Here is a 24,719-nt window from a genome sequence, read left to right as displayed (position 1 = left end):
CAGCAATCTCAGACAGGGAAGGTTGTTGGTTCGACCATTAAAACAGGGGGTGTGACTCTTTAAGTGGTCACGTGGGACGAAAAGAAGGGCCCAATCGAGTGGATCCCTTTTATGGTGGGCCGGAGAAGGCTTCTTAAGTAAAGGAGTTGGGCTTCTATAGTCTTGAGCCCAAGGCCCATTATAAGACAGATGGGCCGAGGGACACGTTAAGTAAGCACGTGATTGGGAGGAGGGATGAGCTGATAGACGAGATAAAGCGTCTATCTTCTTCAACCCCGAACCCTTCCTCTCGACCGAACAGATCAGGCGCAAAAAAGTCTCAAGACTCGCAGTCTCGAGGCTCTCTACAGTGGGTCCCTTCCAACCTGGCGAACCGTCTCTCACCAGATAGGCGCAACCCGAGATACCTGAAGCCTAGTGATGAGAACAAAACAGGGCTTGAAGATTGGTTGAGTGAACAAAACAGCAATGACGATTCTGATAGAGACGAAATGCTAAGTCTGGGAAGTTTGTCCCCGAAAAGCAACAATGATTTTCTTGAAACTGAAAGTTTGCATACAGAGTTGTTGTTTTTAGAGGAAGAGACTGAAGAGGCAGGTGGCGGGAAGACTGGGAATGGTGAAGAAATTGGTTCTAAAGCTGTGAAAACTCCTCCCCCCTTCGTCGAGGGAACTGGCCCTGAGTCTAATGAACTACAAGATGTTGGTGGAGAGGGACAAGAATCGGCCGTGAGGATGGATGCGGGTATTCTAGTGTTGGAAACACTGAGAAAGGTTTTCCAAGTGGGTAGGTCGTCAGGAAGTGATTCTTTCACCATGTTTACTTCACAACCTTGTCCAAAAAGGGGAAAGGCTTTAAAACCATTTGCCGCCTCTCAGCAAGTCATTTCTAGTGATTCTAGTCCTACCCCCATTCTATTAGGTATGGGTGTCAATTCTGTTTTAGGTATTGACTTGTTTGCTATGCCTGTAACAGATATCCCAGCTTCCCATCTAGGAGTTTCTGATGCAAGAGAGGGTGTGATAGTGGAAGGAGGAGAGAGGGTGTTGGAAGGAAGTAGTAAGGGGGAGGCGGGTAGAATTTGGGAGTTGATCTGTACAATGATGGAGGAACAAACTAAAAAGGAAGGACTCGTAGAAAGATTTTGTAGCCAAAATAAGTGTGAGAAGGGTAAAATTCTTTCTCAAACATTGGCTGGAAAGGATGGAGAAATTGGGAAGGGGGGGAAAAGAGGAACAAATAAGAAAAAAAGATCTGAAGTGGAAAGGCTAATTTCAGACATTGAGGGGGATTTAGAATTCAGTGGTAGAGGGGATAGGAGGAAGGGCCTAAAATGAGGAGAATATGGCCTCTTATTGGGTTCCTTTGCTATTTTGTATCGATGAAAATTATTAGCTGGAATGTAAGAGGGTTAGGGAGTGCAAGGAAGAGAAGGGCAATCAAAGACCTACTCCAAAGGGAAAAACCTGATATTGTGCTGTTACAAGAATCCAAACTGATGGAATTAGATGGGAGATGGGTTAGGAGTTTTTGGAGGTCTAGAGGTTTAGGTTGGAGCTCGTCTCCTTCTTGGGGAGCCTCGGGGGGGGGGGGGGATTGTAACACCGTGGAGGGAGGATGTGGTGGAAGTAGTGGAAGAATTGATAGGCAGGTTCTCAGTTTCCATTAAGTGCAAGAATGTAGAAAATGGGTGTGTGTGGGTCTTAACCAATGTTTATGGCCCTAATTCCTATAGAGAGAGGAATGAGATGTGGGAGGAACTATATGCAATCAAGGGGCTATGGGATGGTCCTTGGTGTCTGGGCGGGGATTTTAACGTTATTAGATTCTCTGATGAAACCAGTAATCCCCAACAGGTAATCTCAACAAGCATGAGGAAATTTAATGGTTTTTTTGAAGATTGTGAACTGAAGGAAATACCTCTGTTGCAAGCCAGTTACACTTGGTCCAACCTTCAGGAAACCCCTTTGTGCTCGAAGTTGGATAGATTCCTTTTTAACCTTGCCTGGGAGAATAGTTTGGAAAACTTGGTTGCTAGGGCATTACCCAGGGTCATCTCCGATCACTGCCCTATCCAAATAGGAACTGAGTCTTTTCCTATAGGACCCAAACCTTTTAGATTCGAAAATATGTGGCTTACCCATCCAGATTTTGTGAAAAAAGTGAAGGAGTGGCGGGGTGAGGAGGAGAGGGGGGTAAGATGGAAGGGGATCAAGTTCCATAAGAAATTAAAAAGGTTGAGAGCCAAAATAAAAGAGTGGAATAGAGATCAGTTTGGTAGAATTGAGGAGCAAAAATTGGGCCTAATCTCTCGAATAGAGAATTAAGATGTAAAGGAATCTCACAATGGGCTGACCGAGGAGGATAGAGCGTTAAGGAGACAATTAAAAAAGGAGTTGGAAGAAGTGTCATTGAGGGAAGAAATTAGTTGGAGACAAAAATCTGGACACAAGTGGATTAAGGAAGGCGATGGGAACACTAGATTCTTCCATGATTTGGCAAATGGGAGACGAAGAAAGAATTTTGTGACCAAGCTAGAGATAGGAGAGGAGGTGATTACCAACCAGGATGACATAGCCAGAAAATTTGTGGACCACTTCAAATTGATTTATAGAAGGACTTTGAGTGAGAGAACAGTCATGGAAAGGGTGGATTGGCCAAGAATTGATGGAGTGGCAAGGTGGCTGGAAAGGGATTTCAAGGAAGAAGAGATTAAGAAAGCTGTCTTTCTAATGGATAGATCCAAGGCTCCGGGTCCAGATGGCTTTACAATGGGTTTTTATCAAGACTGTTGGGAGGTGTTGAAAGAGGATCTAGCTGAAGTCTTTAAGGAATTTGCAGACAATCACACTATAAGCTCTGGAATTAATGCCACCTTTTTGGCCTTGATACCTAAGAAGAATGATGCCAACCACCCAAAAGATTATAGGCCTATTAGTCTGGTGACAAGCATCTATAAAATTCTGGCTAAAGTGCTCTCATTGAGGATCAAAACAGTCCTCCCTACCATCATTAGTGAAACTCAGGGGGCTTTCATTCAAGGGCGACAAATAACAGATCAGATGTTAATTGCGAATGAGTGTGTGGAGGAAATGAAAAGGTCTAGTAGGAAAGGATTCATTTGTAATTTGGATCTTGAAAAGGCTTATGATTTGGTGGACTGGGAGTTTCTATTAGAGGTTATGCGAAACTGTGGATTTGAGGACAAGTGGTGTAGTTGGATTTTTGGGTGTATCAATACTTATCACTACCCTATTCTGGTAAATGGTGTGGTGAGGGACTTTTTTCCAGCTTGCAGGGGTGTCAGGCAAGGGGATCCACTTTCACCCTTCGTTTTTACCTTAGTAGCTGATGTGATTAGTAGGATCATTACTAAGGCTGACAGTGAAGATGCCATTAGGGGTTGGAGAATAGGGAGACACCAAGTCCCCGTCACCCACCTTCAGTTTGCAGACGACCTAATGATTTTTTGTGAAGGAGGTCTTAGTGAAAAGGTAGCAAACCTAAAGGAGCTAATGAAAGGATTTGAAATGTCTCTAATTCGAGAATAAATTTGGAAAAGAGTTGCGTAGCAGGTATAAATTTGGAGGTAGGGGAGGTCGAGGCTATTGCGGAGTGTCTTGAGTGTTCCACCTCTACTTGGCCTATGTCATATTTAGGGCTTCCTTTAGGGGCAAATCCTAGGGAGAGTAGATTTTGGACCCCAGTGTTAGAAAAGTTTGAGAAGAGATTAGTCTCATGGAAGAGGAACTATATCTTTTTAGGAGGAAGAATTACCCTAATAAGAGCTACCTTGGCTCACTTACCTACCTATTATTTGTCTGTCTTTAGGATACCAGTTAGGGAAGCTAGGAAGCTGGAGAAGTTAATGAGAGACTTCTTATTGGAGCCGGGACAAGAGAGAAAGGATCACTTTGTTAATTGGGAAATTGTGTGCAGAAGTAAAGAAGAGGGGGTTTTGGGAATTGGGAGGGTAACTAGAAAGAATCAAGCTCTGTTAGGGAAATGGTTGTGGAGATGGCCTTTGGAAAGAGAGAGATTGTGGCATGAGGTGGTGGGAAGCATTCATGGGAGGTCAGAGAATGGATGGGATGCTGGTGTATCGAGGCAAGCTAACCTAGCAGCACCTTGGAAGGCTATTCACAACACCCTTCCTCAATTCCTCAATTTTATCTGGTATGAAGTTTGTTCTAGCAACTCTATCCTTTTTTGAGAGGATATTTGGGTAGGAGACTCACCGTTAAAGGATTTGTTCTCTTCGCTTTTTTCTATTTCTTTGTACAAAATAGAGGTGGTCTCAAAATTTGTCTCACCTTTGGGAACACCCTTAGATCCTACTTGGGATTTTGGGTTTCATAGAGGACTTAGGGATGCTGAAATTGAGTCTCCTTCTTTGTTGCTTGGGTGTCTTAATCAGGTTTGTTTGGATTCCTCCAAGCCAGATAAGAGGGTTTGGACTCCTAGACCCAATGGAACCTTCACTTGTGCTTCTTTTTTCAAGTCCATCTCTCAACTTCCTACTCACCACCCCTTTTCGTCAAAAGAAATTTGGTGTAGGCCAGTTCCCCCAGGAATTATGGCTTTTTGTTGGGAAGTTTTCCATGGGAAAGTAAACACTTTAGACAACCTACAAAAGAGAAGACCTTTTCTCTGTATTTCTCCTAATTGGTGTATCCTCTGTAGAGCTCACGGTGAGGATTGTTACCATCTATTGGTATCTTGTCCCTTTTCTGCGGACCTTTGGGCTTGGCTACTATCGTTGTTTGGGGGTAGTTGGAGTCTACCAGCAGAAGTTCACATGCTCTTCAACCATTCTACCTTTTATTGGCCTACAAAAATAGGGAGAATTATGTGGAGATGTGCTCGTGCTGCCTTGACTTGGACTCTTTGGGAAGAAAGGAATCTCAGAATTTTTCAAGATAAGGAAAGGAACAGCCAAGATTTGAAAGAGTGTGTGTTAAACAGGGCATTACATTGGCTGAAGACCTTGGAAATCTTCCATCAATTCTCCTTTAATGACATTTGGAGAAATTGGTCAACAGTAGCAAGGTGTTCATCTTTAAAGGCCAAATCAATTACAAGCTGGTCTCCTCCACCCGAAGGCTCAATTAAGTTGAACTTTGATGGAAGCAGCATGGGTAATCCAGGATTATCTGGAGTGGGGGGTGCTTTGAGAAATGAGAAGGGAGAGATTTTGTTGTTCTACTCAAGTCCTTTGGGAATTGGGAATTCCATAAGGGCAGAACTTTTAGCTGTTGTACAAGGGGTCCAATTTGCAAACCAGCTGGGGGTACAACACTTAATAATTGAGGGGGATTCCAAAGTGGTGGTGGGTTGGTTGAAAAATTCTGAGGAGGCTATGTGGCGATACAAGAATGAAATGAAGAAATTTAGTTGGTTGACAAGGAATATGTTGGTCACTGTACAGTGGGTGGGGAGACCAGCAAATACCTTGTCAGATGTGTTAGTTAAGCAAGGGGTAAATAGGGAAGAATTATTTTGGGCTCAGTTGTGATTCTTGTTTTTCTTTCCTATTTCACTTGTAAGTTTCAAGGAGGGGCTGCAGCTCGCGCCTCTCGTTGGGATGATGTATGAACTCACTCTAATTTGCTTCTGAATCAATAAACTTATTATTATTCATCAAAAAAAAACAGCTGAACTTGGCCCCCTTAAATCTTTCAAAAAAAAAAAAAACACCAGTTGAGCTAGGGATTGAACTTGCTCCCTCTTTATTGTCAACAGGTTGTAATTCTAATACCCCTTGTTTGAATGGATTTTTCACGTGGAATCTTTTCATCATTCAGCATTCAACCCATTAGTGCAGCTGTTATGCATTTGAAACTGAATTAAATACAGGCAGTGATTGACTTGTCATTCCTTGGCACATATTGTACTTAAATCTTTCAAACTCTATTGGATGAAATCACATTGTAGAAACATTTAAGCAGATACAGGCGGTGATTGACTTGTCATGTCATTTGTTATATGTCACCTCCGATTTTGTATGTGGACATATTCCTCAGCACATAGTGTACTTCTAGGAGAGTAACAAAACATCTTCGATAAGTCATGACATTCTATGCCCAAGAGATCTCCACATCAACTTTAGTATCTGTTCTCCACTCAACTGCCCAGTATATTTCTCAGATATCTTAACTGAGCTCTTTGTTATATGGATACTTCAAAACCCGTTCACTTTCTGTGCTATCCACCTATAGTTCTGCTATAAAGTCCATTTCCAAAGTCTGTTTTGTCACATGTACTCGTCGTATCTAGGTAAGGCCATTACCTCATGTTAGTCCCAGTTATCTGGGATCTTGGGAAGGGTGGACAAGAAACAGACCTATTTCTTTGGCATTCCGTTTTCAGTTTTGCACAAAGTGGATGTACTTAAGACTTGAGCCTACGTTCTGTTATGGTCTTAATGGTTAAATGACTTGGTTGTATGTGTTCAATATTCTAGGGCTTCTGTTGTATTGGTCAAGTACATGACAATTGGTATTGGAGCCTACCCCATATCTCAGGTTTGAATAACTAAAAGGGCCACGTGAGAGGACTACCTGCCACCAGTTGCCTAGGGTGAAAAGCTGCAGGCATATTGGCTGCAAAGTGTGGTGGTATGTAATGGTCTTATTAATGGTTTAACATCTTGGCTCTATACATAGTCCAAGGGCTTTTAGTGTATTTGTCAAGTGCATAATACATTCTTATGCTTGGTAGCACAAGATTTTACCACCTGCACAAAACAATAGCCCCCTTGTGAGATCTAGATGTAGCAGTCTATTCTACAGTGGTCAACCCCAAGGTTTGAAATCTGTAGATTGGCCAAGCAAATATTGTCCATTTGACATGCATGGTATCCTTTCCTCTTAGCTATGCAGCCCTTCTTGCTCATGCTGTTAACATAAGGCTTTTTTTTTTTTATGTGGAGGACCATGGTTAAACTGGAGTATTTATTTGTTTGCGAAGCCTCTAGACCAGCCAAGTGGACAGTGCCATCATCCATTGCAGTTCTATGCCTTCTGCATATGGGACTTTTCCTAACCTTGGAAGTTTATTAGGTTTTATATTATTTACTCTTTGTAATTTTCAATTTATTGATACTTTTATTTTGATTTACAATGGAAGTCAGACTGTTAGAGTTGGTCTAAACTTTGATATGGCTAACTTAAGAAAGTATGGACTCTGATAATCCAGGGCTTGTCCACTCAATGTAGGTGGAGAGAGAAATCATTATGTACTTTCCTGTGTTATAGCTGTTTTGGCCAAAACATTGTCAAGAAATATTAGCTTCCAATCAGTATATTTGATGCTTACAACTAAAATTGCTCCAACAATCATCACAATGTGGTTTTTTCCATTAAGATTTCATGAGAGCAATGCTCTGAGAAAATCATTTAGTGCGAAGCTATAGTGTATGTTCTGTTTGATTCCAACATACGTAGTGCTGGTTTGACCTGTTTATATGTTCCTTTTTGTTCTCTACTATTCAAATTTTCTGGTAACTTGATTGCATTACCTTTCAACAGATTTTTTTTTAAGGTATGGCCATATGATCTGAGTGGTCCATTTTGGTTCAAGATGATAAATGGATTCTATGCATTTGAATGTTCATCTATTGTCTTGTAATTATAGGACTTCTGGAAAAAAATGTTTGTTTGAAGTCATATATATTACTGATAAAAAAAAGTCATATATATCATTTTTTTTTCTACCATAGGTTCCAGGGGGGAATATGCGAGACTCTTTTCTTGTAAATGGTGTTGCCTTCAAGAAGACATTTTCTTATGCTGGTTTTGAGCAGCAACCCAAGAAATTTCTAAATCCAAAAATACTTTTATTGAACATTGAGTTGGAATTAAAGTCGGAGAAAGAAAATGCAGAGATAAGGTGGGAGTTTGATTCTTCTAGTTTTACATTTGAACTGAGAAGCTGTTTCTTCCTAATTAGTCCTGATTTGTTGTTGCATTTTGCAGGCTTTCGGATCCCTTACAATATCAATCAATTGTTGATGCTGAATGGAATATAATCTATGACAAGTTGGACAAATGTGTTCAGAGTGGGGCTAAAATTGTCCTCTCAAGGCTGGCAATTGGTGATTTAGCAACACAGGTAACAATTTTCTGAAAAGCTGTCAGGTTAACGGCATCTACTTGGAAGTCTAATGTTATTTTCGTTTATATATTCAACATGGCCTTTTTTTTTTTAAAAGTTAAATCTATTGTTTTTTTCCCAAGTTTTTGACAACATGTGCACATAAATGTTGTGAATTTTTGTGGTATTTGTAGAGCTAAATTTAATAATCGATGCATTTATTTTCACCTTTACTTTTCTATCTCAATTCTCTCTCCAATTATTTATTTTTATTTGTAAGTTTTTGGTTGCTGATGATTATAATCATCATAACCCTTGTGGCCTTGTCCCAACCATATGGGGGTCAGCTACACGAACCCTGTTCTGCTATTCCATTCTACTTTGATTGCTGATGATGTAGGTAACATGTTATATGAGTTTGAAATATGCTAAAGATGTGTAAAAATTAGGTATCATGCCAGGTGAATAATCTCTATAGTTTTCTGTGCAGTATTTTGCAGACCGAGATATTTTCTGTGCTGGTCGTGTAACCGAGGAGGATCTGCAATGTGTTGCTGCAGCAACTGGTGGAACTGTACAAACTTCTGTCAACAACATTATTGATGAGGTATCTGCCTTGTGCCTTCTTTACTTAAACACTGTTGTCGTAGTCACTACTATGCATGACATTCTTCTTCTATGAGCTTTTGATCAGGCAATTTGGTCTTCTAGGTCATCAAGCACTTTATTTATCTTCTGTTTATTTAAGCTGAAATGTCAGAATTAACTGTGAAGGTTCTAGGGACGTGTGAGATCTTTGAGGAAAGACAAGTTGGGAATGAGAGATTTAATATATTTAGTGGATGTCCATCTGGTCAGACAGCAACTATTGTTCTTCGTGGTGGAGCTGATCAGGTCTGTTGTTTTCTTTAAACAGCACATTGCAGTGCAGTGTTTAGCTTAAATCAAGGTCTGATTTAAATCATTTTCAGTTCATTGAGGAAGCTGAACGGAGTCTACATGATGCAATAATGATAGTCAGAAGGGCTCTGAAGAACTCTACTGTTGTTGCTGGTGGTGGTGCAATAGATGTATGCAACATCACTTATGAGGCACATGATTCTGCAACTCTGTGGATGCTTTTAAGCATTTTCTGGCTCAATCTTTTCTTCTTGTGACAGATGGAAATAAGCCGGTACTTGAGGCAGCATGCACGGACAATAGCTGGCAAGTCTCAGCTTTTTATAAACTCCTATGCTAAGGCACTTGAGGTAGGTTTTGTGGTGTAACTTGGTATGTATGATTTGTAATGGCTTGGTAGAGAATTTCAAGTCTATTCAAATGTGAGAATATTTTCATCAAGTATTCACAGACTCTGTGAGTTGCAATTGTTTCTCATGCTATTGCATGCATACTGCAAGGTTGAGCTTTTGAATAACTTATTGTGTATTTGGGAAGGCTCAACTTTGCTTAATCTGCTTTTGAAGAAGCTACTGGAAGAGGGTTGTTGGAAGATCCTTCGAAGTGGCTGTACGATGATCAAATTTGGCTCTCCAAAAATATTTTTTTATCAGTAACCAAGAATAGGGGTGAGCAAACGGTTTATTTGGTTAAAAACTGAACTGAATAAACTGAAACTTTTAAAACCAAAATTTTAAATGAAAAATTGAACCGAAACTGAAATAACCAAAACCAAAATTTTCGGTTCGGTTTTTGGTTATTTCGGTTAAAACCGAATTTCATCATTATATATATTTTAATATATTATAGATATTATATATGTATTATATATTACATATATATATAATAAATTATATTTTAATATATAATATAATGCAATATAATATATTTTTTACATATTTATATATGTATTATATTATATGTTAATATATATATTATAGAGATACAAATTGAGATCTCGACTTCCGTAGAGGGTTGAGGGACGAGGAATCCTTATTAGTTTCTGAGCTCTTATTGTTATTTGATTTTGTTTGTCTGGACCCACTCATTTTTAATAGGAGGATTTGGACTTTGACTCCGAAAGGGTCGTTTACTTGTGCATCTTTCTTTAATTCCCTTTGCTCCAGCTCCTCTCCTCGGGCTTTCCCAGTTAAGGAAGTTTGGTTTAGGCCTATTCCCCGAAAAATAGTTGTGTTTTGTTGGGAAGCTTACTATGGTAAAATCAATACGATGAATAACTTGTAGAAGAACTGGTGTATTTTGTGCAAAGCGCAAAATGAGGACTGTTACCACTTATTGATTTCTTGTCCTTTTGCTGCAGCCATTTGGAATTGGGTATTTGATTTGTTTGAGTGCAGGTGGAACTTGCCAGCTGAGGTAAATGTGTTGTTTTCCCCTTCTACCTTTGTGTGGACCACAAGAAGAGGGAGAATCATGTTGAAGTGTATAAGAGCAGCTCTCCTTTGGACTATTTGGGAAGAGAGAAATTCCAGAATTTTTCAGGAGAAGGAAATAAGCACTCTTGAGGTCAAAGAGTGTATTGTTACAAGGACTATTTTGTGGCTGAAATTCTTAAAGCTCTTTGGTCTGCAGTTGCCCTCACTTCCTCTAGAAAGCCTAGAGTTAAAGTAACTTGGACTCCGCTGATGGAGGGTTTGTTAAGCTGAACTTTGATGGAAGTAGTCAGGGTAACCCGGGACTGTCTGGGATTGGTGATGTACTGAGAGATGAGAACAACAACATCATTGCCTTTTTTTTCGGGACCGATGGGAATAGGAGACTCTGGGAAGGTTGAACTCCTAGCTGCGGCACAGGGGGTACAGATTGCTTATCAACTTGGAGTGCAAAACTTAATCAAATGGCTATTGAGGGGCATGACAGTTAGAGTTCAGTGGTTGGGTAGATCGGCTAATACCTTGGTTGATTATCTTGCTAAACAAGGGGCTACTTGGGTTTCATTATTGGGCTTCTCTGTAATTTTCTTTTTCCTTTGTTATGTTCTTTAACTAAAGGGTTGATGGTTTCTTCCATCTCCCCTCCTTAAAGGGGAGGTAGCATTTCATGCCTCTCCCTAAATTGTACTATCTTTGGCTTTGTTTTAATAAATCTGACAAGTCACTAATAAAAAAAATATATATATATATATATTATAGAGATAATAAAGTTTGGTTAATTTGGGGTTTCAGTTAACCGAATTTCCATACTTGAAAACCAAAACCAAAATAACCGAACCAAAAAACTGAAACCATAGAGATAATAAAGTATGGAGCGCATACCAATTTGGTTTTTCGGTTTTAACAGAACAATGTTCACCCCTACCAAGAAATAATTTTATTAATAATAAACAAATGTGGACAAGTTGTACATCCAGTTTCGACCCAAAAAGAAGTTGTACATCAGTCAATACAAGAGGTAGACCACCCTACCTCCTCACCCTTGCCCAAAGAAGTACAGTTTAGCCCAAAAACATTTGATTTCTGTTAATCCCTTGTTTTGCTAAAGCATCAACCAAAGAAGTGGCTGATTTTTGCATCCATTGAATCTTCCCTTGGAAGCTACTACTGAGCCATATAAACTTCTTGATTTCATCATTTCTGTAGTTCCACATTGCTCACTCTTCATTTAATAGCCATCCTATCACCACTTTTGAGTCACCTTCAATGATCAATTTCTTATCATTAAGCTCTTTTGCCCTTAGTGAAACCCCTTCTCCAACCGGACTAGAAGACATAGCTATAGCGTGGTCCTCATTCTGAAAGACCCCTTCTATTCCTAATGTCAGTGAGTTCTTCCCATAGTCATTAGGACCATAGACATTGGTCAACACCCATTCAAATCCATCATCCAATTGCTTCAATTTGGTTGAAATTGAAAACCTATTCTTCCAAAGGGTTGCTATCCTTCTTGATGCACCCCAAGATGGAGTCAAGGGCCAACTTATTCCCTTAGCACTCCACAGGCTTCTAACCCATGTCCTATCTAAATCAGCCTGAGCCAAGTTTCTTGGAGAATGACAACACCTGTTTTTTTTTCTAATCTAATTGCCTCCTTTATATCATTTTTTTTTCTGGCACTCCCTAAACCTCTCACATTCAAACTAATGTTATTCATTTGTCCTATATTTTAAAACCTTTCCTTGGACTACCTTACCTTCCTCCTCCTTTCCCCTCTTCCACTAAATCCGTGCCACAATAGACATCCAATTTCAACTGTTCTACCTCACTCATCTTTCTTTGTCTTTTCTTTCCTTCCCCACCACTCTTCCTCATAATTACCTTATTGTTTTTTTTTTTTAACCTAGAGTCCCATCATTTATACAAATTCTACCATATTCTTCCTTCAACTAATCCCCCTTATCATTTGCCTCAACACTATTCACTTCTCCCACACAATCCTGAAAATTCTCACTCTCTTGTGCCTTCAATTCTTCAATCAACACTTCAATCAAACACCAAATTCTCTCAACTGAATTGGCCTTTTGTTTCCTTGTATCTAACTCTCCTTTTTCACTAATACACTGTTTCATATATTGGTGTAGAGAAAGGAAGTCATGTAGATTGGATTAGTTTGAGGAAACCCAAAAGCATCCAAACTAAAAAGAGTTGTATTGGACTGAAATTGGTAAATAACAAGATACCTTTTTTAATTTCTTTTTGAAGGGCTACACAACTTGGGGGGGGGTAGCCTATCCCCCAACCCAGGTGCAGGTGGGATTTGATCCCAAGTCTCTTCTACAACCAGCTGGTTGGCACCTTGCTTCAATAACAAGCTACCTTGCCACTTGGAATAATTGATTAAATACAAAAATCGATAAATGTTCACCTTAACTGACTCTCCTAGTAGAAATTAACTCTCCTTATTAATAGCAACTACTGAACTACTCACTCTATGTGATTTGCGTTAAGTCCAATAACCCTGCCCACTATTCAAATGAACCCTTACCCATAGAAACACGACTATGCATGTTAGTAACCACTCATCTATCTCCACGTATGGTGAAATGATGTAAACCTTTACAGCTCTTTGATCCATGTAGAGAACACTGATGTGGGCCCCACAGCTGTGGTCCCCATTGTGTTCGTAGGACAGTATGTGTAATTATTTGTTTCAGTCATGTTAGTTTTAGTTGGTGGTCAGTTTGTTATTTCAGTTATTTATTTGCTTTATTTATCATGTAAGTACTAAGGGCAGATCTATCTTTTTCCCCTATGTACTGAACATAACCAATAAATACTAAGAGAGTGGCAGCGGCAGGTCAATAAGAATCTGTCCCTTCTTTCAAACCTTTGTGTTCTCCAGTTCTTCTCCTCTCTTTTCTTTCTTTCTCTTACTTTTCTTCTACCTTTCCTAATCTGAAATCTATTAGGGTTCAAGGCTGATTGTAGTCTTGATCGCCTACTTGGTATCAGAGCCTATCTAGGGTTTCTCATGTGAGTCTAGTCCAACCGACCACATGAGAACTATCTAGGGCTGGAAGTTTATGAAGAAGTGTTCGTTGGCTGATTCTTGGAGGTTACCAGAAGAGTTTAGCAGCTGTTGAAGGCTTGCCACGGCTTGTAGAGTGTTGGTAATCAGGAAGAATCAGAGAAGGCTAGGGTTCAGGCAACCATGGAAGGTAGCGAACAACATTCTCTGGGTAAGTCTTATTTATTTTCTAGAGATTGCTATCAGTCAAGATAGGTTGGACCTATCTAGAAGGAGTGGCCGAATTGTTTTAGGGTTTTCTCTCTATTCTAGGGTTTGGCATTAACCTTGCGGCAAGCCTGACTGTTGGGCTGAACTCTTTTATCTTCTTGGAAAGTGCTTGTTTTAGGGTTTTCTCTCAGAGGTGATCAGTTTTAGGGTTTCACATTGACCCTACGACAAGACCTAACTATACGGACTGCTTGGAAAGTGCGACTGAGCACTTATTTCAGACCTACGATTAAAACCCTATTTTTGTTCCAGCATCTCAGATTGCTCTCTAAGCTGGTTTCAGACCTATTTTTTGGTTTCGAGCTCTTTTAGGGGGCGAAAAACTTGTACGGACTTGGTACTGTGATTGCTGATTGGTTTCAGATCAGATTTACATTGGTTTCATGCATATATTGTGATTTCCGATTGGTTTCAGATCAGACCTGCACTAGTTTCATGCATATACCGTGATTACAGATTGGTTTCATATCAGACCTGCATTGATTCCATACTGATTTCTGATTGTGATCGACTGTCCAAGTGCTGTTTTTTGTTGTAGTAACCCTAACAGTTTGTAACTACTGATTCTTGACCAAAATGGAGTTTAAAAATCAGGGAGAAGGTAGTTTTGGGAACAACAGTTATGGTAGTATATCTGAAACTGGGTTTCAGATTACAACTGTGAGATTTGACGGGTCAAACTACTTGGAATGGACCCAATCAGCCATGATGGTTATTGGGGGAAGGGGAAAATTAGGCTACCTCTTGGGAGATGTGAAAGAACCTTCCAAGGAGGACCCAATGTATACCAAGTGGGTTCAAGAGAATTACTTGGTTATGACATGGCTGTGTAATTCTATTCCGTCACATATCAACCGAAATTACTTGTGGGCAAAGACAACCAAGGAGATATGGGATGTTATGAAAGAAACCTATTCCCAACCCCTTAATGTTGCCAGAGCCTATGAACTGAAGTGTGAAGTGAATAGTCTTAAACAAGGAGAGAAACCAGTTTTTGTCTACCTCTCTACCTTGAAATCCCTGTGGCATGAGATTGATCATCCAGAGACTCTTGAGTGGGAGATGCACTGACTCACAGAAAGCAAGTCGAGACAAATAGGGTATTTGAATTTCTGGCTGGCATGAATTTAGATTATGACATTGTGAGGCAACAGATATTAACCAGAGATAGTGTGACCCTCTCTCAAGCATACTCCCTGGTGCATAGTGAAGAGACCAGGAGGAAAGTCATGATGCAACCTCAGCCCCTTTCCCCAGCCCTGGCAGCTGTTAAACCTAAATCAGGGGGTGATCCAGAAAGGGACAGGAAGAAGGAAGATAAACGGGACCTGGTATGTGAACATTGCAAGAAACCTAAGCACACAAAAGATAATTGTTGGAAGCTGCATCCTCATTTGGTCCCAACAAAACTGAGAAATAAGAAGGGTAATGCTCATGTGGTTGTGAATACTGATTCAACATCCTCGTCAGGCACAAAAGGCACACCCCTAGAGACCTTAGCCGCGGTTCGGGCTGCCTTAATACAGTTGGAACAGGAAGTTGGGAGTTCAACTCAGCCATCTCAGTCACCATCAGCCCCTGCCACATCTGCATTTGCACATTTAGGTACTCGAGCCTCAGCCTACCATGCTTTAGCTCCAGGTAATACTGAACACTGTTGGGTAATAGATTCAGGTGCATCCGACCATATGACTAGCTTGCCATCATTTTTCACTACTTATCACTTGTCTTCTGGTAGAGATAGAGTATCCATTGCTGATGGCTCACTTGTTCCCATTTCTGGCAAGGGTGACATCAAGTTATTGGATACTATCTCTTTATCTTCTGTCTTGCATGTTCCTAAGCTTGATACTAACCTACTTTCAGTCAGTAGTATTACCAAACATATGAATTGTTCAGTAACATTTTTCCCTGATCAATGTGTTTTTCAGGATTTGGAGACGAGGAAGGTGATTGGGACTGGCCGTGAGACAAATGGGATCTATCTACTCGGAGAGAGTTCTCGTTGGGAAGAGCCAGTGGATAAGAAGTCCTTTGTTTCTCAGTTTGTGAGTCCGGTTATGCTTTGGCATAATTGATTAGGTCATTTGTCTTTCCGGTCCTTGAAGAGTCTGTTTTCTGCTTTATTTGAGTCTGTTGAGTTGTCAAAGTTGAGATGTGAGAGTTGTGAGTTTGCCAAACATTGTAGAACATCTTATTCTTTGAGTAATAAAAGGAGTAATAATTCTTTTGATATTGTGCATACTGATGTTTGGGGGCCATATCACATCCCTTCTATGCGTGGGTACAAATATTTTCTGTTGTTTGTTGATGACCATACCCGTTTTTCTTGGGTCTATCTTATGCGTTCTCGAGATGAGGTTCCCGCTCTGACCCAAAACTTTCATCAGATGATTCTAACCCAGTTTGGGGCCAAAATCAAAGTTCTTAGAATAATGCAAAGGAATACTTTGCTAAGCCATTGACCTCTTACCTCCTTAGTCCTGGAATTATTCACCAGAGCGCACTTGCCCTCATACACCACAGCAGAATGGGGTTGCCGAAAGGAAGAATAGGCACATCTTGGAGGTGGCTAGAAGCATTATCTTTACCTCCAATGTACCTATTCGCTTCTGGGGCGATGCTATCCTTGTGGCGGTATATCTCATTAATCGGGTTCCTTCCCGGGTTCTTGATATGAAAACCCCTTTTTCCCTTCTATACTCAGACGAGGAGTTGTTTACCGTTCCCCTTAAAACCTTTGGTTGTACCTGTTTCGTTCAGCTTCTCGGGCCCCATCATTCCAAGTTTGAACCTAAGGCCTTTAAATGCATTTTCCTCGGTTATGCACAAACTCAAAAGGGTTATTGCTGCTATGATCCTGTTTCAGGGAAGAAGTTTGTCTCCATGGATGTCACCTTCTTTGAGGAGACACCCTATTATCCTAGGGTTTCTCCTCAGGGGGAGAGCAGTGAGAGTGGGGATTTGGGTCTCTTTCCTTAGGGGGAGCGCAGTGGGAGTGGGGCTATTCCTTTTCCTATTCCATTGGGTGATGAAGGTTGTAATGGTGAGGGTGGTCAAAAGGATCAGGAGTTGAGAGTCTATTACAGGCGATGCAGGCAGGTTGATCCCAGTCATCGGCAGTCCAGGCCAGCTCCAATTCCTTCTGCGGCTCCAGATCCAGGTATTACAGTCCCAGGGCCCACTGAGACACCTTCCACTATTGCCACTTCTCCTCCTGCAGATGACCTTGACCTCCCTATTGTCGTTCGTAAAGGGAAACGACATTGCACCACATCTACAACTCATTGCATTTCCCAATTTTTATCCTATGGTTGCCTATCTCCCTCTTACCGGTCCTATCTCACTTCCATTGCCAATGTCCCTATTCCAAGAATAGTGCAAGAAGCCTTATCAGTTCTAGAGTGGAAAGATGCAATGCAAGTTGAAATGGATGCCCTGTTGAAAAATAATACTTGGGAGCTAGTTGACCTACCCAAAGGAAAGAAACCAGTTGGATGTAGATGGGTATTTACTGTGAAGCATAATGTTGATGGCTCCATTGAAAGGTACAAAGTCCGGCTGGTTGCAAAGGGGTTCACCTAGACTTATGGTATAGACTACTTGGAGACCTTTGCCCCAGTAGCCAAGATGACCACCATCCAAGTTCTATTATCCCTTGCAGCAAGTCATTCTTGGCCCTTGTTCCAGATGGATGTTAAAAATGCTTTTCTGAATGGAGACTTACAGGAAGAGGTCTACATGCAGTTGCCTCCTGGATTCTATGATACAAAGACAGGTAAGAAGGTTTGCCGACTGAACAAGGCATTGTATGGTTTGAAGCAGTCACCTAGAGCCTGGTTTGCTAGATTCAGACTAGCCCTTGGAAAATTCGGTTATGTACAGGCCCAGTCAGATCATACATTGTTCATTAAAAGGGTGGACTCCTCTCTGACCCTGCTTGCTGTATATGTGGATGATATTGTAGTGACAGGAAATAATAGTAGTGAGATTGAGTCCCTCAAACAGCTCCTTCATCAAGAGTTTGAGGTGAAAGATCTTGGTGCACTACGGTACTTTTTGGGTATTGAGGTTGCTAGATTTAAACTAGGGATCTTTATCTCTCAGAGAAATCATGTTCTAGATCTGTTGGTGGAAACTGGAAAGTTAGGTGTTAAGTCTACTGATACACCCATTGAACAGAATCACAAGATTAGTACAGAGGGCGAGGAGCTTCTTGAAGACAAAGTTATGTTCCAACGGTTGGTTGGAAAGCTCCTATATCTCTGCCTCACTCGGCCAGATATCAATTATGCAGTTAGTGTTGTCAGCCAGTACATGCATTCCCCTAGAATTACTCATCTTCTTGCGGCAGAGAGAATATTAGTGTACTTTAAGAAATACCCAGGTAGAAGTATACTGTTCAAGAACAATAATTACATGAAGGTGGAGGTCTATACAAATGCCGATTGGGCTAGGAGTGCTGATGACAGGAGGTCTACCTTTGGAGGAGTAAGAAATAGTGTTGTTTCCCGTTCTAGTGCTGAAGCTGAATACAACAGGTCAATGGCTAACGGAGTGGCTGAAATCCTATGGCTGAGATCACTACTTGAAGAGTTGGGTATTGATTATGAGAAGCCCTTGATGCTGTATTGTGATAATCAGACGGCTATTAATATAGCCCACAATCCGGTGCAGCATGACAAAACTAAGCATATTGAAGTTGATCGACATTTTGTGCGAGAGAGGGTCTCATCACAAGAAGTGTCTCCCGTATATCACATCCAACATGCTGCTCGCAGATATCCTCACCAAGGTTGTACCAAGGAAGAAGTTAGAGGCAGACCTATCCAAGTTGGGAATGATAAATATCTATTCCCAACTTGAGGGGGAGTGTAGAGAACACTGATGTGGGCCTCACAGCTGTGGTCTCCACTGTGTTTGTAGGACAGTATGTGTAATTATTTGTTTCAGTCATGTTAGTGTTAGTTGGTGGTCAGTTTGTTATTTCAGTTGTTATTTTTTTCAGTTTTTTATTTGCTTTATTTATCATGTAAGTACTAAGGGCAGATCTATCCTTTTCCTCTATGTACTGAACATAACCTATAAATACTAAGAGAGTGGTGGCGGCAGGTCAATAAGAATATGTCCCTTCTTTCAAACCTTTGTGTTCTCCAGTTCTTCTCCTCTCTTTTCTTTCTTTCTCTTTTACTTTTCTTCTACCTTTCCTAATCTGAAATCTATTAGGGTTCAAGGCTGATTGTAGTCTTGATCGCCTATTACCCAAATTAAGTTAAACTCAACACATGGTCGACACACAACATACACAGTTGCTTCTTGGGGCAATGCTAAGGGAGCTGGTGAACCTGCATTTAGCAAATATTACCTATGGACTTTCTGGGTGGGCCTCACCTCTCAAAGCCAAAAGCCACATTCTGAAAGCCCTCCCTAATTGGGCACTTAGAAAGCCATGGACGGCTGATAAATATCCCTCTTGTGGCCTACAGCCTACTTTGGTATTTGAATGTGCGTTAATGCTTGATCTAGATATATCTTTTATTTCCCTATTCATGGATGTAATGCGCATTTATTTTTAATAATTGATCTTGCTGAAAATCAAATAAGCTTCTAAAATCATTGTGGTTCACACATAAAAGTTGACATTAGCATCATTACCATGATATGTTTTCAGTTCTATATATATTCCAGTGGGTATTTTTGCATGCATCCCAAATTGCATAATTTCGTAGTAATGACTGCACACTGCACAGCTGCATCAGTAAAGAATAGAGTATCACTTATTGATCAGAAAAAAAGAAAGAAAGAGTGTCACCAGAATCATTGTAAACTCCGATATAGTTAGGTCAACACTTTAAGAAATGAGCTTTTATTGGCATTTAGATGATAACCCTATTTTGAGTTATTTGTAATTCTAGGCGGGTTGCTGTCTTTAAATACCCTATTTATTCTGATTTCTGTATTTGATAGGGAAAGTATACATTTTGAGTGATTTTAGTTTCTAGGCAGGCTGCTGCCTTTAAATACCCTATTTATTCTGATGATGTGGAAAATATCCAGTACAAAAATGGTGAAAACTTATTTTGATTGGGAAGATATGAGACTTTTGTATGGTACAATTTTGGTTTATAAATGAGTAACATTCCAGATTTTCCTGGTGTATGCTTGGGGGAAGTTTCACTAATTGTTACTAAATAGGCTCAAAACATTGTATACTTGTTAATAAAGCTGGACATGCAATAATGGTTTCTGACTACCTGGCTGAGATGGTTGTAGATAACTGCATATTGTGGTATTCATGTCATCCACTTTTTGTAGGTTATTCCACGGCAGCTTTGTGACAATGCTGGCTTTGATGCAACTGATGTGCTGAACAAACTCAGACAGAAACATGCTCTTCCATCTGGTTAGTTTCTACTTCCTGTTTTCAGGATGCTTAAAATCAACATCATCTCAGCAAAGCTTCATAACAAATATATGGGGTTGGCTACATGAGCATTGAATAGGAGCAACCTGGAAGTTCAAATCACACTGATCAGATGTCTGTAACGTTCCAGTTTTGTTTGTTTTTTATGGATGCAATTGTAACAGTGCTTTTGAACATCATCAAATTTGCTATGGTTGGCTATATGTAAGACTATAATTGTTACTTGTGTAGATGTCAAATGATGCTTACAATACTTTTCGCAGGTGAAGGTGCACATTATGGGGTAGATATCAACACTGGTGGAATTGCGGATTCATTTGATAACTTCGTCTGGGAGCCCGCAGTCGTGAAGGTATTCCCATTTGATTGTTTTATTTATTGATAGTTACTTAAGTTTCTCTATGGCAGTTATTTTCTTTTTCCTTTATCGATTATTGCCTCTCCTCTTGTTATGACCATATACTTCATCTATTGCAGATAAATGCTATAAATGCTGCAACTGAGGCAGCTTGCCTTATTCTAAGTGTTGATGAAACTGTGAAAAACCCCAAGGTAATGTAAACTGTCTTACGAAGAAAAACATCTTAGTTTTGAAGAATTTGTTTTTAGTTTTCTATCCCCAAGATGTTTATCAGTTTTTACATCATAACCTTAACCAATGCAACCAAAATCCTTACTATCAAGATTGCTGCTTCTTTTTTTGGAGGGAGTTCTTTCATAAAAAGGCCTCTATGTTGGGGTTTCTCAAGTATAGATTGAATGTCAGCTGCCCAGCTGTTAATGCTTTCATTAATGTCGATAATATGCAGTCAGAGAGTGCACAAGGAGAGGCTGCTGCAAGTGCAATGGGTGGTCGAGGGCATGGTGGAGCAGCTTTCCGTGGTCGTGGACGAGGTATGCGCAGGCGATGAACATGACACTGTTAAAATGTTTTCAAGGTTGCAAAAGGGGCTTTTGCAAGGCAAATGCTGCTTCTTTGGAAGTTGTTATTTAGTTGAGTGTGTTCTTAAGTTCCTACTTGATCTTGATCCTGGTTCTATAAGCCATGCGAGTGCTAGATGGTGAGGCACTTCAGAAAACATTTGTTAAACTAGGTCTAAGGCGTTTGTTCCTCAAAGCTTTATCATACGAAGCTACGGTGCTGGTTATTTGAGTGAGTTTTGTAACTCGACCACTGGTGGGGGCAATATCAATATATGTTTTGTAGTTAGAAAGCTTGGAAAATGTACTGATGAGAGGGAATTATAACCGGCGGTTGAGTTTTTGTTTTTTGTTTTTAACCTTCCTGCTGCGCTAGTCATTTGGATTTTGAAAATTTCTTTTGTCGTTTACGAATACTATGCTGTGATTGTTTCACTCATTTGTCAATTAAAGAACAGATGCCTGAAAGTTCATTCCAATTTCCAACAGAGCAATCGTGTCGGCTCTTTGTAGGCCATTCCATTGGATCTGAATGCTCATAGCCAACATATTTTTTGAGGGGGAGTAACAACCAATGCTAACCAGACCGGGGCCACCGGGTATATAATTGGAAAGGGAGAGGTTCAATTCGAGCAAAGATATATATATACTATATACAGTATATTTTATAATTTTTAATATAATTAAGTATGGTAGATGGATGATAAATTTTTAGCTTAAATGTAAAAACCTCCCCTGCATTTTCTGACAATTATTTAAACCTCCCCCTAGTTTTGGTCTTCATAAAAACCTCCCTTGTAGTTTTGAAAAAATGTTAAAAATATTACATTAGTTTTTACAAAATATCAGATTTACCCTTTAAACTGTCTTTCAAATGTAAATTTACTTAAATACCTCCCCTTAGTTAAGGGTTGTCTCTTGCCGTTGTATGATGTGCGTTCCTAATCTCTTCTTAGTAGGGCTGTCAATGGTACCTGAAACCTGATCTGACATCCGATCTAATTATCTTGAATTCGGATTATGTATATATGTAATCGGACCGGGCAATCTACATCTGATTAATAATCGGATCAGATATAGATTTGATTCCATCCGATTTGATTAAAATCTGAATCCGATTAAATATAACATTTATTAATTTTAATATATAAGTTTTATATAATTATATTTAAAATTATAAAAATATATTTTATATATTATATTATATGTGAATTTATGTATATAATACATTTAGTATGTTATACTTATATTAATTTATTATATTATAAAGGTTAAAAATAAATAAATTTTCAATAATTCTGAAATTTTAGAAAATTTGTAGCAGTCATTAAATCCGAATTCAATCTGATTAAAGCCCTACTTCTTAGGCATGCTTGGTCCTTTTCTCCCTAACGAAGAACTTAAATCAGGTGCCAAATCTGATGGACCTCATGGAGAACCCATTCTGGCACACTATCCTAATCTATGATTCAGAGAAAAAGGTTGTGTTTAAATGTTTGGTCCTTTTCTCCCTAACGAAGAGCTTGAATCAGGTGCCAAATCTGATGGACCTCATGGAGAACCCATTCTGACACGCTACCGGCTATCCTACTCTATGATTCAGAGAAAAAGGTTGTGTTTAAGACTCAGAATGTATAACTTATATAATTAAGCTGTTTTCAATTTTTGTTTTGTTCGGATTGTTGTGTTGAAAGTGTTAGATTGCTGTTCATTGGGAACTTTGGGATAACTGGAGTACGTGACTACTAGCTCATTGTTCCACGTAGAAAATGGTTGACAAGGAGTTTCAATCTCACCAGCCATTTCACTCTTAAGGATGCCGTTATCCTTGTTCTATGGACTAGGTAAGTATCCAATTACTGTGTTTCTGTAAAAAGTGGTTGGGACGAATATGAAATTGCTTTCGAAATGCGAACACAGCACCTCGTCATCGGAAGCAAGATGTTTGGTGGAATCCAAGACATCAATGACGAAAACATCATAGGCATCAACTGATTTATATATTTTTTGTTTTCAATCATAGGCATCAACTTAGAGTCAGGCGTGAGGATTAAAACTGCTCCAAGAAGGAGAAAAATACTTGAAAACTGAAAAGACATGTGAGACGGATGAAAATGTATACCATGAATTTTCTGGATGACTCCAGTTCTTATGGATCACACCCAAATGAATCCCAAAGAGCCTCCAGCTGTCCATGGAAATGGTCGTTGAAAAATGTGACCATAGCTACAGAGTTTAGAGAGAAATACTTGAGACCCACTTATAGGCATATGCATTTCGAATGAAACTATTGGGTTGTCTGCAAAAGCAAAGAAATTGAAATGGGACTGCACTGATGTTGAGAGTTCGGCTTCAGTCAGTGCAAAACTCGTTCAAGCAACTTTTACTTTTTTGCATTGAGAATAACTCGGTATTTGTATATTTTATTTCATGGGGAGATATTCTCAATGCAAGACTGCAAAAGGCTATTAGAAATTGGAACAGTGTAGGTACAGGTTTGCCCTGATGGAAGTCGATCTCTGATGTTGAGGGAGTTGGCAGCAATGTGATCACTCTGTACCTTGCCATTTGTTGTCCTATCATGGGTAGACGAAGAGCAAGAGTTAGATCTTTTCCTATAGATGGGGAGTACAGAGATGGATAAGGAGAGACTTTGGATAAAGATGGCATTGGGCCAATACTCCTCATCTGTCATGATAAAAATCTGTCAAAAGTTGATGGATTTCTTAAAGTCCATCAGGCCCTAAAACAGAATTAAGTAGGGAGAATGACGGTTCAGCCCAGTGTCAGAATTCTTATGTCCAATGATGTCAATTTACGGGCGGACATTGATATATAGAGTGGGGGTATTTGATATTTTGAATTTTTATAGGCTTGCAGTGGAATTAAAAAATCTGCAATGGACCTGTCTGTACTTTTTCGAATTAACTAACTCTATTCTATAAAGTATGTTAGGCAGAGTGAAGTACGAAGGGCGTTATTGTAATTTTAACTTCTCTTTTACTGAAAAGTTAACAGAAGGGAGGTAATTGTATATTTCTTCAAAACTATAAGGGAAGTTTTTATTAGGGTCAAAGCCTAGGGGAAATTTATATGATTGTCAGAAAACCCAGAGAAGGTTTTTTACATTTACCCTAAATTCTTTAATTTTTAAAGCAATTGATAAGGGTTCAAGCCTCTTAATTTATATGTTTTTAAAATACGTGTAATAAAGTAATATATATATATATATATATATATATAAATACATTAAATAACACAAGTAAAGAGGTGGAAAAATGGTAATTAAAAATAGGATAAAATATAAAAGCCTCCCCTAAAGTTTCTAACAATCATAAAAACTTCCCCTACAGTTTTGAAAAATCCTGTAATTATCTTCCTTTCATCATTGTCTTAGTTCATTATCAAGAAAAAAAATATTAGTCTCCATAATAGAGATGTTGAAGTTACAAAATTATCCTTACTTATTAGAGAATTTTTCAATATAATCAAAATGTCAGATTTGCCCTTTTAGACTTCACTCAATCATAATGAGTTTACAAAATTAAATTACTTTACACTTTAATTTGACCTAGGGATTTTTTTAGTTAAAAAGTAATTTTTTTTGGATTATTTTACTAAATTTCTATATGAATTAATTGACATA

At 39.4% G+C, this 24,719-nt stretch overlaps 1 protein-coding gene across 2 annotated transcripts in view; it reads left to right on the top strand.

Moving 5' to 3' along the window:
• LOC104603661 (T-complex protein 1 subunit eta-like) overlaps positions 1 to 21,552 on the top strand; it is a 32,255-nt gene extending 10,703 nt beyond the window's left edge. For both annotated transcript variants that reach the window (XM_010267740.3, XM_088887731.1), the window contains 10 exons: positions 7,721 to 7,890; positions 7,977 to 8,112; positions 8,585 to 8,701; positions 8,869 to 8,988; positions 9,066 to 9,164; positions 9,255 to 9,344; positions 20,044 to 20,131; positions 20,416 to 20,504; positions 20,630 to 20,704; positions 20,962 to 21,552. In XM_010267740.3, coding sequence (XP_010266042.1) covers positions 7,721 to 7,890; positions 7,977 to 8,112; positions 8,585 to 8,701; positions 8,869 to 8,988; positions 9,066 to 9,164; positions 9,255 to 9,344; positions 20,044 to 20,131; positions 20,416 to 20,504; positions 20,630 to 20,704; positions 20,962 to 21,063 — 1,086 coding nt within the window. In that variant the 3' untranslated portion in view covers positions 21,064 to 21,552. The remainder of the gene's footprint in view (positions 1 to 7,720; positions 7,891 to 7,976; positions 8,113 to 8,584; positions 8,702 to 8,868; positions 8,989 to 9,065; positions 9,165 to 9,254; positions 9,345 to 20,043; positions 20,132 to 20,415; positions 20,505 to 20,629; positions 20,705 to 20,961) is intronic.
• The last annotated feature ends 3,167 nt before the right edge of the window (positions 21,553 to 24,719 follow it).

Source organism: Nelumbo nucifera, chromosome 5 (assembly GCF_055504915.1).
Source record: "Nelumbo nucifera cultivar China Antique chromosome 5, China Antique-T2T, whole genome shotgun sequence".
NCBI classification, from domain to species: domain Eukaryota; kingdom Viridiplantae; phylum Streptophyta; class Magnoliopsida; order Proteales; family Nelumbonaceae; genus Nelumbo; species Nelumbo nucifera.
Note: the sequence above shows the minus strand (reverse complement) of the source record. Positions and strands in the feature narration are given on the sequence as shown.